Consider the following 12687-nt stretch of genomic DNA (forward strand, 5'->3'; position numbering starts at 1 on the left):
GAACTTATTTTATTATGGTTTGAACAAGGAACGTATATACACTGTACCAAGGTTTAACGTTCAGATTATTTATACAATATTGAAAACATAACATTTATGAAGCCATGGTTTTTTTTATTTTTTATTTTATACATCGCATAATATCATTCATTACGACTATGTGTTATGACCAGCAACTACTTTTCAAAACGCTCCGACTCACATGACACGCATATGGTTTAGGTTGTTTATCTATATTCTCCAGAAAAAAGCTAAAGAGAAAAAATTATGAAGTGTCACCATTGTATGATATACTGTTTTTGGCAATTAATGCCATTACGCTAGCATGTTTCTGGAAATTATTCTCAATAAAAAAAATATATATTTCTGCACATAAACTTCTTCAAAGTTCTTAACAGCTTCCAGGGACTTGAAGAATCTCGTTCCTTCTTTATCAACATAATAATTTTAAATTCTTTTCCAATTTTCTAACGTTATTTTTAAACAATATGTTCCGAATTTTTTCAAAATATTATTTATTTTATTTTATTACACATAAACAAACAAAAAACAGATGACACTCTACGACTTCACAGGTAAACGGGAAAGCAGCAGGCGTCCTTATAAACGCCTATTTAATAAAAACACCGAATATTGATGTGTACCATATATGACTTTGCCCCCAGTTTATCCAAATCTCGCATATTCTCGCATGAATTTTAATTAAACGTTTGACCCACTCAGAATTCTAGGTCGCGAACAAGCTTTCCCTGAACTAGTCTATTGCAATGAAAAATCTGGCATTTTTGTCTATATTCTTCAAAAATAAATGCTTAAAAAATTATAGTCTACTAAAATAAATATGATGTGTTTTATCATGTTATATTAAAATTAAAGGATAAAGTTTCAAAATTGCAGTAATCCCAAGTAATGAAAATGGAAATTGAAAAGGAAAATTGAAGAAATGAAAATAAAATGCTAATAATTACTGTAATTTATTTTTGTTTTCTTTCCCAGGAATGTTATGGACAGCACCAGAACTTTTAAGGCAACATAAACAAGATACTAAAGGGACACAGAAAGGAGATGTTTACAGCTTTGGAATCATAATTCAGGAAATATTGCTGAGGTGTACCCCATATTATTTCAATAATGTCAGCTCATCTAAAGGTAAGGGAGATAATCATCTCACATGTTTAAAAAAAAAAAAAGAATTATCTCCCATGACAAGGGATTGTTATCAGTTATACATTTGAAAAGATATCAGTAAAATCATTTCCTTTTGAAAAAGCTTGCTTTTAAATGAAGTTGTCATCACTTAAGGTGGTACCTAACACTACAGGGAGATAACTCTGTAAAATCAGCTAAACATTCTAGTTACGTTGTGTTGTTAAGGGAATATTAAGCTTCTCAGTGATCAAAATAAGTGTTTGCCAAATTGCTATATAACCAGTGTAATTTTTCTGATAAAACGGTTGGTTCAATTTTTTTTAATCTTTTATATTTTTGTCAAAGGGTCAAAGTAAATACTTTGTCCAAATTTTATGAAAATTAAACGGGCCAAATAAATTTTAGTTAAGGTGTTGGGTACCACCTTAAAACACCAAAAAATTACAAAACTAGATGAATAAGTGAAAACATAGATTATCCCATGTCATGAAATTATTTTGTCACTAAGAGAATTGTAATAATTTTAATTTGGAAAATATAGAGGAATTCTCAGTGTTCAGTATTTTTGATGAAAGGATTGAAGAAAGTTGTTTTTTACCCAGCACTGTTTATAGATACAAATGTAATATGATTTCTTAATGCATGTTGTATATAGAATACACCTTATAATTATGTGTCCCCATTACTAGACAACAACACAAATTTAGGTTTATAAGCCAACAGCAACTTTTAAATGATTTTACAGAGATAATTAATCGTGTGAGGAAAGGGGAGGATCCTCCGTATCGTCCACTGATACCAGATAATAGTAACATCCCAGACAAGGCCTACAATCTAATGACAAGTTGTTGGAATGAGAACCCTGACTTCAGACCAGACTTCAGTAATATCAGAAAGAAACTCATAGATCTCAATGGTGGAAAGTAAGTTGATTTTATTTTAATTTTATAGTTTAAACACCACTTTTAAGAACCGCTTTTTGGCTATTTTGTGGCAGCCAGTTTTTATAGGTGGAGGAAGATGATGTATCAGGAGAAAACCAATGTACAATAGGAAAACTGACATTCCTTGTCGAGTGCACCCACACAAGCGGGGTTAAAACTCACAACCTCAGTGTTGATTGGCTAGTGGTTACAGTAGTAACTACTTAGACCACTAAGCCACTGAGGTCCCTGGCACGTTTTGCTTTTGATTTCTTCCAATATTCTTATTGTACAAAAATTCAATTCATCATTACAAACATTGTTTTTGATAGAAAATATCGTATTTTCATGTTCACAGATTGTTTTTTTTATCTTTGAGCACAAAGCATATGAAAAATTTGTAATTTGTTGAAAGTTTGAATTTGTGGTTCACTAGTACCCATGACATCCATGAAAATTGGTATCCAACGAATAATAAACAATCCACAGTACTTTTACTTGGAAAGAATAAAAAAAAAAGGAATAATCATACTTTTAATTGAGATTCAGAATTTTTGTTTGCAAATACAATTGGACAGTTGAACTTCAAATATTGTTCATATTTATATCTCTCCTAGGAAAACGAATATAATGGACAATATGATTCACATGTTAGAAGCCTATAGTAATAACTTAGAGGCTCTCGTGTCAGAGAGAACAGAAGAATTGGCCAGAGAAAAACAGAAAACTGATGTATTATTGTATCAAATGTTACCGCCGTAAGTTGAACTAAATTTAGAAATTACTAATTTACACCTTTCCATACCAGTTCGTTTTTATGAGAAGAAAAAGATCTTGTTAGAACTTGTTATACAAGAGATCAAGATTCAATGCCATTACTATTTTTTACATTCAGAAGACATTCACTTATGACTTCATATATGATGTTAAAAAGAGAGAACAGCAATCAAAATCAATACTCAGAACGAAAGAAAATCAGTTGTCTACAAAACACTACATAACATAAAGGCAACAGTAGAATACCGCTGTTCAAAGCTCGTAAATCCATGGACAAAAAACAAAGTCAGGGTAACGAACTAAAACCAAGGGAAACACATTAAATATAAGAGGAGAACAACCACACAACATTAAAATCTAACACACACAGAAACTAAGCATTAGACAAAATCGGATGAGAATAACAAATATAACATCAAAACCAGATGCATGAATTTTGGATAGAAAAATACTGTGACTCGTCTTATAGTAATGTGAATTCACACTCAAATATAAGAGAAAACAAACGACACAACGGAAACACAACGTAAAAATGTTACACACACATAACATAAATATTGAACAACACAAATCACTTCAAAAACCAGGGGTGAACTCATGTGCTTTACTTTAGGCACCTCCCATATTACTCATTGCTAGAAACTGAAAGTGATATTATCACATAACGTATTGTCACGTGGTAGGGGTCGTTTGGTTGGTGTTGCAATCCAGGAATAGAGGAGGCTGGTTGTATAGACTGATTATTGATTACTGTAAACCAACTTATTTTAGCGACTTTCACGAGAAGAAAAATTAATCGAATATAAATTGTTGGGAAAATGTCAATCTTTGATCTTTCCTTAATAAACTTCATCAAGGAATCAGATAATTGCAAAATTAAATAGCTGCGAAGTGGTCAAGAAAGGGTAAAACTCGAAATAAAGTATCCACAAAAATAAATTGGTTTACAGTATCAAATTGTGGATAATGGTATTTTAAAAATTGCATCCAATTTATAACTAGAGATATCTCAGCTAATTCATCAGTTAATGTCAATTTATTTATAGGTCTGTTGCTGAGCAGCTGAAGAGAGGGGAGTCAGTTTTACCAGAAACATATGAAGAAGTGTCTATATTCTTCTCTGATATTGTTGGGTTCACTACCATCTCAAGTACTAGTGAACCATTAGAGGTATGTATTAATTAGGACGTTTTGCTTGTTATAAGATTTAATTTGGTATAGCTCACAATAGTACATGTTAACTATGATACAAATAAAACTATGCAAAAACAAAGAGTTTTTAAGAAAAACAGAAGATACCAAAAGGATATTCAAACTAATAAGTCAATAATAAACTAATGAATTTGGATGTACTGTAAATTCGGAAATTATTGCGTGCATTTATTATTACGATTTTGTCATTTTACACTTAAATGCGATTTTAATTTTTACAATTTTGGGAAAATTCCTGCTTAATTCATATAAGATATTTCAAAATGCGAGATTAAATTATTGTGTTTACAACCCTGTCGCAATTTTTGCAATAATAAAAACCTCGCAATAATTTCTGAATTTACAGTATACTCAGGGGAGTAGGGGTAGATAAGGTTGAATATTTTGTTGGACATGAGATAAATACTCAGAATTTTTATTTGTCTTCTGTCAGTGGGAGGGAATGTTTCAAGACTTTTTTTTATTACATTGCTCAAAAAAACTTTTCAAATACTATAAGTTGTAATTACAGTTGTTATGGTATAGTGCTTGTTCTTTTTTACCTACTCTATGCGTCTATTATATGTAACTTATCATAGAAGAACTCCTAGACCAGCATTAGGTTATTTAATATAATATATTTATTTTTTCTAGGTTGTTGACCTTTTGAATGACCTGTATACAACTTTTGATGAGATCATAGCCAAACATGATGTCTACAAGGTATCATTCTACATGCACTCTTGCTATTGTGGATTCATTTATTTTCATTTGATTCATATTTTGTCACAGTTGTATACAAATTTGCAGTTTTGAGGGTACTGTGAATTCATTATTATCGTGGATACCAATTTTTGTGGATTGAGAAAAAAATGAATTTTCCAGAATATTTAATTTCCTGGTTTTACTAAAGACTTTTTTCCGTTTCAAAACATGCTTTCAACTTTTTTAATTTAACACATAACAAGATGCACTTATTCTTATAATGATAAATATGTTGTGTGTTTTTTCTGAGAAAAATAAGGGTAAAAGTCTACTAGCTTACATTAAAAATCAAAACGTAATCCTTTCAGATAAAGTTGTAGACCGAAAGCAAATTTGCAAAAAATCTTCAGTCAGGCTAGACGAAGTGATAATATCCTTTCATTACTTGTCAAATACCTTTATATTGATGTAACAAAACAGACCCTTCATAAAATTGGATGAAATAAAAAAAAATTGACACTTTTTTGAAATCTTGTTCAAGCCTCATAAAGAGTAGAGAAACTTGTGTTCATTTTTTTCACTTTATTCACTATTAAAATCAATTTGAGTTTACAAAGCAATAACTACATTAGTAAGTTGTTACAACAAATTAAGGACTGAAATTATATAAACATAAAAAGTAAAAACACAAAAATACTAAACTCCGACGAAAATTCAAAAAGGAAAATCCAAAATCAAAAGGCAAAATCAAAAGTCCAAACACATCAAACGAATGGATAACAACTGTCATATTCCTGACTTGGTACAGGCATTTTTTAATGTAGAAAATGGTGGATTGAACCTGGTTTTATAGCTAGCTAAACCTCTCATTTGTATGACAGTCGCATCAAATTCCATTACATTGTCAACGATGTATGAACAAAACAAACATACTCAAAGAGTAAAAATGTCAAAAATAGGGGTACAGCAGTCAATATTGTGTTATCATCTTAATATCACTATAAAAACAACAAATGTAATGAAGAATCACAAAAAGGCATAATATTAAGTTATATGAATTTGATGTGCAATTACTGCATAAGTGTGCCGCCTACCAAAAGTTGTTACTTTGTTTCATTCAGTTTTGTATGACTGAAAGAATAATTAGATGCTGTGAAGTTAAATATCAATGAGACAGTATCCTAACAATAAAATAAAACAAAACACAAACTTCTTGAGGTCAATATATTGTGTAACAATATTCAATAATTGATAATTATCAATACACATGTCAAGCTGTAAATCACACAGTACATTGAATGATTTGACAACAGGTTGAAACCATTGGAGATGCTTACATGGTAGCCAGTGGCCTGCCTCGAAGGAATGGGAAAAGACATTCAGGGGAAATAGCCAATATGGCATTAGATCTCCTCAGTGGAATCACAAACTTTAGTATTCGCCATATTCCAAATGATAAATTACAATTACGTATTGGTCTCCACATGGGACCGTGTGCTGCTGGAGTTGTGGGCCTTACTATGCCTCGCTACTGCCTGTTTGGGGACACTGTTAATATGGCTTCAAGAATGGAATCGACGGGGAAAGCCTTACATATTCATACAAGTGCAGCCATGAATACAGCGTTAGAGGAACTGAAATGGGGTTTCATGATGATGGAGAGAGGTATCATTGACGTTAAGGTTGGTTTCTAGCTTAAACCTCAGTAGATATTAGGAAAACAAAATATGATAAGAGTTGCTTTGACTCCTATGAATTTGATTTGAATGAGCATCTCTGTTTAATGTTTTGAATAAGCTACATGCATGTCTACATAAGCCATACACATTTATAGAAGGACAGTAAAACTATCAATACATGGCTGTCCATGGCTACTAGCTATTATACCACAAGGCCAGTTATAAAAATTGGCACAAATTGAATTATGTAAAAGCTGTGATAGTTTGATTAATTAGTGGTTTGAAACTCCACTTCTAACGTTTTGCCATAGCATGGTAATAAGTTTTTATTAGATGAGGAACCACGTATAGCTTCCAGAGAGAAATAGTTGGCTCTCACTGAGAAGACAGCACTTGTATCATTTAAGGTGGTACCTAACACTACAGGGAGATAACTCTGTAAAGTCAGCTAAAAGTTTTAATTATGTTGTGTTGTAAAAAGGAATATTAAGCTTCTCAATGATCAAAATTGGTGTTTGTCAAACCAGTGTAATTTTTCTGTTAAAAAGGTTGGTTCAAAGTTTTAGAAAATTTTATATTTTTGTTAAAGGGTCAAAGTAAATACTTTGATAAAATTTTATGAAAATTAAACAAGCCAAATTAATTTTGGTGAAAGTGTTGGGTACCACCTTAACTTGTATATTTTGTTCTTTCTCCAGGGTAAAGGTTTACAGAAAACTTATTGGTTGATAGGGAAGACTGGATACAACAAACCTGTACCAAAGACCATAAGAAGGTATGTACCAGCCAAGGGGGTCTGGAGAGGGTCTACCAAATAGAGAATAACTCCGAACAAAAACAAAAGAAGAATATTCACTAAAAAACTTACAAATATGGAGTTCTGAAATATAGCAAAAAGAGAATTATGGAAAAAAAAGAATAATTTAAAGAATTGAAAAAAATAGTGTAAAAAAAATTAACAATACAGAAAGGTTGACTCCTAAATAGAATGTTATTGAAAATTTCACAACAAACTACAATGTGTGATTTACATACTACAGACAGTGATGGGAAAATATATTTAAAGAATCACCAAGTCTTGGAACTCAAATTTTTTAATAGAGACTAAGAGTATCTAAAAAACGTGCAAATTCCTCTCTGTTTAAGTTGGTTTTTCTACAGGTCTAATATGTTTATTTGGAATAGAATTCTTAAAAATTAACTTCAATAAAAAAAGGAGGAAATAAGAACTGTTTTTATTGCAAGTTTCAATGTTGAATTTGATTGTTAATAAAAACAAGGTGAAGTTTTGAAATTATAGTTTAAACACTTAAATTAATATAAGAATATATGGTTCAGTTGATGTTTAGACATATTGAATATATGTACAACTCGTTTAAACATTTTGTTGTACTGGGCAAAGTCAAAATAAATGGTTCCTTGCATATATAGCAATATTTATCAATCATGCTGATAATTTTATTGGATAATTTTATTTCAAATGATGTGGCTTGATGTGTAGAATATTCCTGCAAATTTTTTTCACAAAATCTCCAGTATTAAAAAAATTATGTTGAAAAAAGATGCCAAAATTGTCAGGAGTGCAACGCTTTTTTGTGACATTTTGAAAAAATACTTTTTTTTCAAGACACAGCAAATTGTTTTATGGAGTGATATGCCATAAATTCTTATTTCTTTGAAAACTGTTATATCTTAGCTATGAATTTAGCTCAAAATGAAGCTTTTCCATTAAACCGTTTTGATACAGATGTGTTTTGAAAAAAAGTTGTGCCATGTCAGGAGTGCAACACAAAAATTAGTATTACTGAGGAATAGAATGAATTTTGCTCAAATGACATACACCTAAACATAAACAAAAGTCAATACTGTTAAACAAATATGTCCTTTCTAGAATAAATAGTTAATTTACCTGATTATTGATATAAATAATGTGTGAGAGTCAAGTAAATAAGGCCTCCCTATGAGTGTCAGGAGTGCAACTTTGAAGTTTAAAGACTCACACTTAAAAAATGCAAAAGCAAATATATGGTTCTGTTTTATTTTTCAAAAGATGCTATACTAGATACAAGATTGCACCCAAAGAGTAGTCTGATAGACTAGGAACTTTTCTTTTAGGACCATTTCTTTGATGTCAGGAGTGCAACACTTTTAAAATGACATTTTCTTGGACTTACATTTTAAGATAATCTCACCTCCTTGTGACTTATTTGCATCTAAACATGTTTTCTAACTATTTAGATTACATGTATGAGGTATAATAAATTCTTAAAGGTAGGTTTCAAAGCAGGACTTAGATCCAAGAATTGTTTTTGTCACAAGCAAACATATTCTAATGCTAAATATTCAAATAATTTTCAAATTATGGAAGGCAATTGTCTTAAACTTTGTTATTTGATTAGGAAATAGCCATATTTCATTTTACAAGTTTTAGAATGGTTTTATGTAACACTTATTAAATTATTATAATTGTTATAACAAACTATTAATTGTGTTGCACTCCTGACACGGATTTACCATAACAAACCATTTATCACATTTTGAGTTCAATGTTAAGATCCAACCTGTCAATGAATGAAAGATGGGAAAGATGGTTGTAAAACTAAGCCTTAGAGTAATATCAGACATGCTAAGTGCATACAAAGTCAACAACAACTTCATCTCTGAGGAGTAGAAAATTGAGAAAAACATTAAAATAAGATCCTAATCTGAAGGACAATCTGGACAAATATAAACAAAGAAAGAATAAAGAAAACAAAACAATGTAACACTTAATTCAAAAGACTTTGACCAGAGTTAAAACACATATGAGAAAGGAAAACAAAACAGAGAAAGTGGCAACAAGAGAGAAGAAGAAAATTGGCACAAGCTGAAAAAGATGCAAACCAGTAGAAAATTGTCCAGTGCATGTAGCAAAAGTACAGATGCACTAACAATACTTAAAATAATCAGAAAGAGAAGTCAAAGAAAAAGAAATTATCTGCCTGACCATTCCAAATATTGTGCTAAAACAATTCAGCACATCACATCCACATCTACACCAAAGTGGTTGTCAGAGTTAATGAGAACTGATGGCAGCTGTGTACAAGAAAGTGATGAGTCTTAAATATGTTGAAGTATAAACAAAGATGAGGACCCCTTAAATATCTGAAAACTGTTAAAAAGAAAATGACATTTTCAAAGAGTTCCTTAGTTCTAAGTCATTTAAGGTAGCCTCTTTTTCTTTTTGAAAATGCCAGTTTCTTTTCAAGTTTCCAGATCTTTTAAGGGTCTCAACTTTGTTTCCGTGTCAGCACCACTCAATTTCTAGCACACTTCCATCAGTACTGATAAGTTCTCACAACTACCTTTGTTTAGCTGTGGCTATGATGTATTCAATTGTTTAAGGGCAATATTTGGGTTTGTCAAGACAAATTTTCCCTTTGCTTAGTCTTCTTTCTGATTTTTCTAAATGATGTATCTGTACCTGTACTTTTACTTATCAACTGGATATTTTTCTGTGGGTTTGGATTTTTTTTTTGGCTTGTGTAAATGTATTTTTCTCTTCTGTTGCCAATCTCTCTGGGGTTTTTTTTCTCACTTTTTTATATCTATGTTTTTGTTTTTATGTTAATTATAGGTCTTTGTAATTAAGTTTTACATTTCTTCTTTTTTCTTTGGTTATTGTCTAGTGTGTCTTTAAGGTGCCGGATCTTCTTTCAGATTTTTTCTCAAGTTTCTGCTCATCAAAATTATAGTCGATGTTGACTTTGATGGTGTGTTTTGGTCCTTAGTCTGTCTGATTTTATTCTAAAATAAGTTTAGTAAGTTTAGTCAACCATCTTTCCCATCTTTTTTTTATTTTAAGGTTGGATAAGCAAGATAAACTCAAAATTTGCGAAACTTTCTAAGATAAAAATTATTGAATAAGTGCAAAAAAAATTTGTTGTGATAAATTCTTGTCAGGAGTTCAACAAAATTAACTGTTTGTTATAACAGTTGTAATGAATTAATTACTATTTCATGAAACCATTATAAAACTTTTTGGTTATTTCTCATAAAAATGCACAGTTTATGAGAAGCAGCTTCCTAAATTCTAAAATTATATAAACCATCATTCAAGAATTTTTGATTGGGACAAATATATTTAAATAAATAAATTTATAAGTCCTGCTTTGCAATTCTAAAAGAACATGTTTGTTATACAGAATTGACTTTTGTTTCTTTTTAGGTGTGACCTTTTTAAGGAAAAATCATTCTATTCCTCAGAAATATTATTTTTTGCGTTGCACTCCTGACATGGCACAGCTTTTTTTCAAAACACATCTGTATCAAACCAGTTCAATGTATAAGCTTCCTTCTAAGCTGAAATCATCCCTAAGACATACTAGTTATAATATACATAAGAATGTATGGCACATATCATCATATTACAAGTTTCTGTGTCTTTCAAATAAAACTCGTATAAAGAAAAAGTGTTGCACTCCTGACAATTTTGGCATCTTTTGTAATGTAATTTTTCTAATGCTTGAAATTTTCCAAAGATATTTAGCAGGATTATTCTACACATCAAGCCACAACATTCAGCCCATTTCAACATTGCAATCACTGCCATTTAAAAAATATAGTAGGGAAATGTGATGAGATTTGAATTTATGTATACAATAAGTGATATGTATGATATAGCTAAAAAAAATATGGTTTAAATGAAAATAAAATGTAAAATCTGAAAGGCATAAATGTTATGAATGTATATAAACACTTAATCTAGAAATCATGGTATGTTTTGATGATGTATAAACTATTTTGTTTTGATATATATTGAATGTCAGGAGTGCAACAAGATAGGGGAAATAAAGTACCTTATATAGGTAATAATAAAAAAAAAGATAAGAGTTCAGAAAAATTTTGAAGATTGCAGATCTCTTTTTAAGCTGTCAAACAACAATTCTGATGAATATTTAATGGAATATAGTTCATAGTTTGGTAACTTACCCTCAATTGTATAAGAATGTGTCAGAAAAATCAATTTAAATATGGTCTGAAGTGCATAAGATGCATAACGTAAAACAGAAATTACATTTAAATGACAAATTTAGGTCTTTATAAACCAGCAATGATGATTTTTTTTTTTTAAATCATGAGCATTTTGTTCTAGTTACTGTATTTTAGTTTGGTGTACAATATGTCAGGAGTGCAACAGAAACAGGGGAAATTGGATGTATTTTCTGTTTGATACATCTTTTTTATTAAAAGATTTATCTATCATTTTTTTTCGTCAGTGAATTTAAAAAAGTTTCAATTTTGATAAGGAGAAGGTGTTTAATCAACTTATTGATGAATTATTTTTTAATTAAAACTTTTTCAATCAACTTTAAATGAACTGATACAAAAAATAGCCAAAAACATTAAAAAAAATTATAATCAAAGATGAGATTATTAATTTTTGCATTAAAAGTCATGTTGGGATTTCTGCAATCAAATGGGGCAGAAAAAATAGTAATATTTGACAGTATTTGTTTGAAATCATATTCCCAAAAGGTATACTTGATTTAATTTTTTTCAATTGTTTTGTGTCAATAATGTTTCAGAACTTTTTTGTTTCTTTATACTTTTTTATATCCTTTTGGATTTATTAACTTAAATGTATATGTATCAAGATACTGTAAAAGAAAATGGACAAAACCAATGCTGAAATTTGACCAAAAAAAATAAATCTGGACCATTTTTTTTGACTTTGCCCTACTACAGAACAGTACATTGTGACTTTAATTTTCAGATTGCAAGCCAAGTACAAGAAAGCACTAGCTGAAGGTCGCCCTGCTTCCCCTACAGAATCACATATCTCAGCAGGGGACCAGAGTGATAGCATGTATGGCAGTGCTTTCCGTAAAACATCTTTAGCTGTACGCTTTATCAGGGCCCTTTCTACAGAAAGTATTCCAGGAGAATCAAGGTCAATGTCAGAGTTGACTGTGAGAGACCTTAATTTGTCATGTGATAGTATGGAGGATCCAACTAGTCCTGACCGGTTAAGTCCAGTTCTGTGGAAACCATTAAAACGAGTTAAGAAAGACAATGAAAGGTCATCAAAATCAGAGAAGATAGAAAATGGTGCTAAAAATGGTAGTGATGGTGATTCACCTAAAGACAGAACAAGAAAATATGCATTTGTTATACCAAAAATAGAAATAACATGATAGTCATTAAATTGTGTATAAATATTTTTTAAATCCGTCCATAAAATTATAATGGCAGAAATTGAATTATTATAATTGGGAAATAAT

At 30.5% G+C, this 12687-nt stretch overlaps 1 protein-coding gene across 1 annotated transcript in view; it reads left to right on the forward strand.

Annotated features, from left to right (window-relative positions):
- LOC134702031 (atrial natriuretic peptide receptor 1-like) overlaps positions 1-12687 on the forward strand; it is a 35096-nt gene extending 22409 nt beyond the window's left edge. The window contains exons 14-21 of the mRNA XM_063563138.1: positions 997-1149; positions 1895-2072; positions 2690-2830; positions 3896-4019; positions 4695-4763; positions 6059-6427; positions 7123-7199; positions 12180-12687. Coding sequence (XP_063419208.1) covers positions 997-1149; positions 1895-2072; positions 2690-2830; positions 3896-4019; positions 4695-4763; positions 6059-6427; positions 7123-7199; positions 12180-12600 — 1532 coding nt within the window. The 3' untranslated portion in view covers positions 12601-12687. The remainder of the gene's footprint in view (positions 1-996; positions 1150-1894; positions 2073-2689; positions 2831-3895; positions 4020-4694; positions 4764-6058; positions 6428-7122; positions 7200-12179) is intronic.

Source organism: Mytilus trossulus, unplaced genomic scaffold (genome assembly GCF_036588685.1).
Source record: "Mytilus trossulus isolate FHL-02 unplaced genomic scaffold, PNRI_Mtr1.1.1.hap1 h1tg000373l__unscaffolded, whole genome shotgun sequence".
Taxonomy (NCBI): domain Eukaryota; kingdom Metazoa; phylum Mollusca; class Bivalvia; order Mytilida; family Mytilidae; genus Mytilus; species Mytilus trossulus.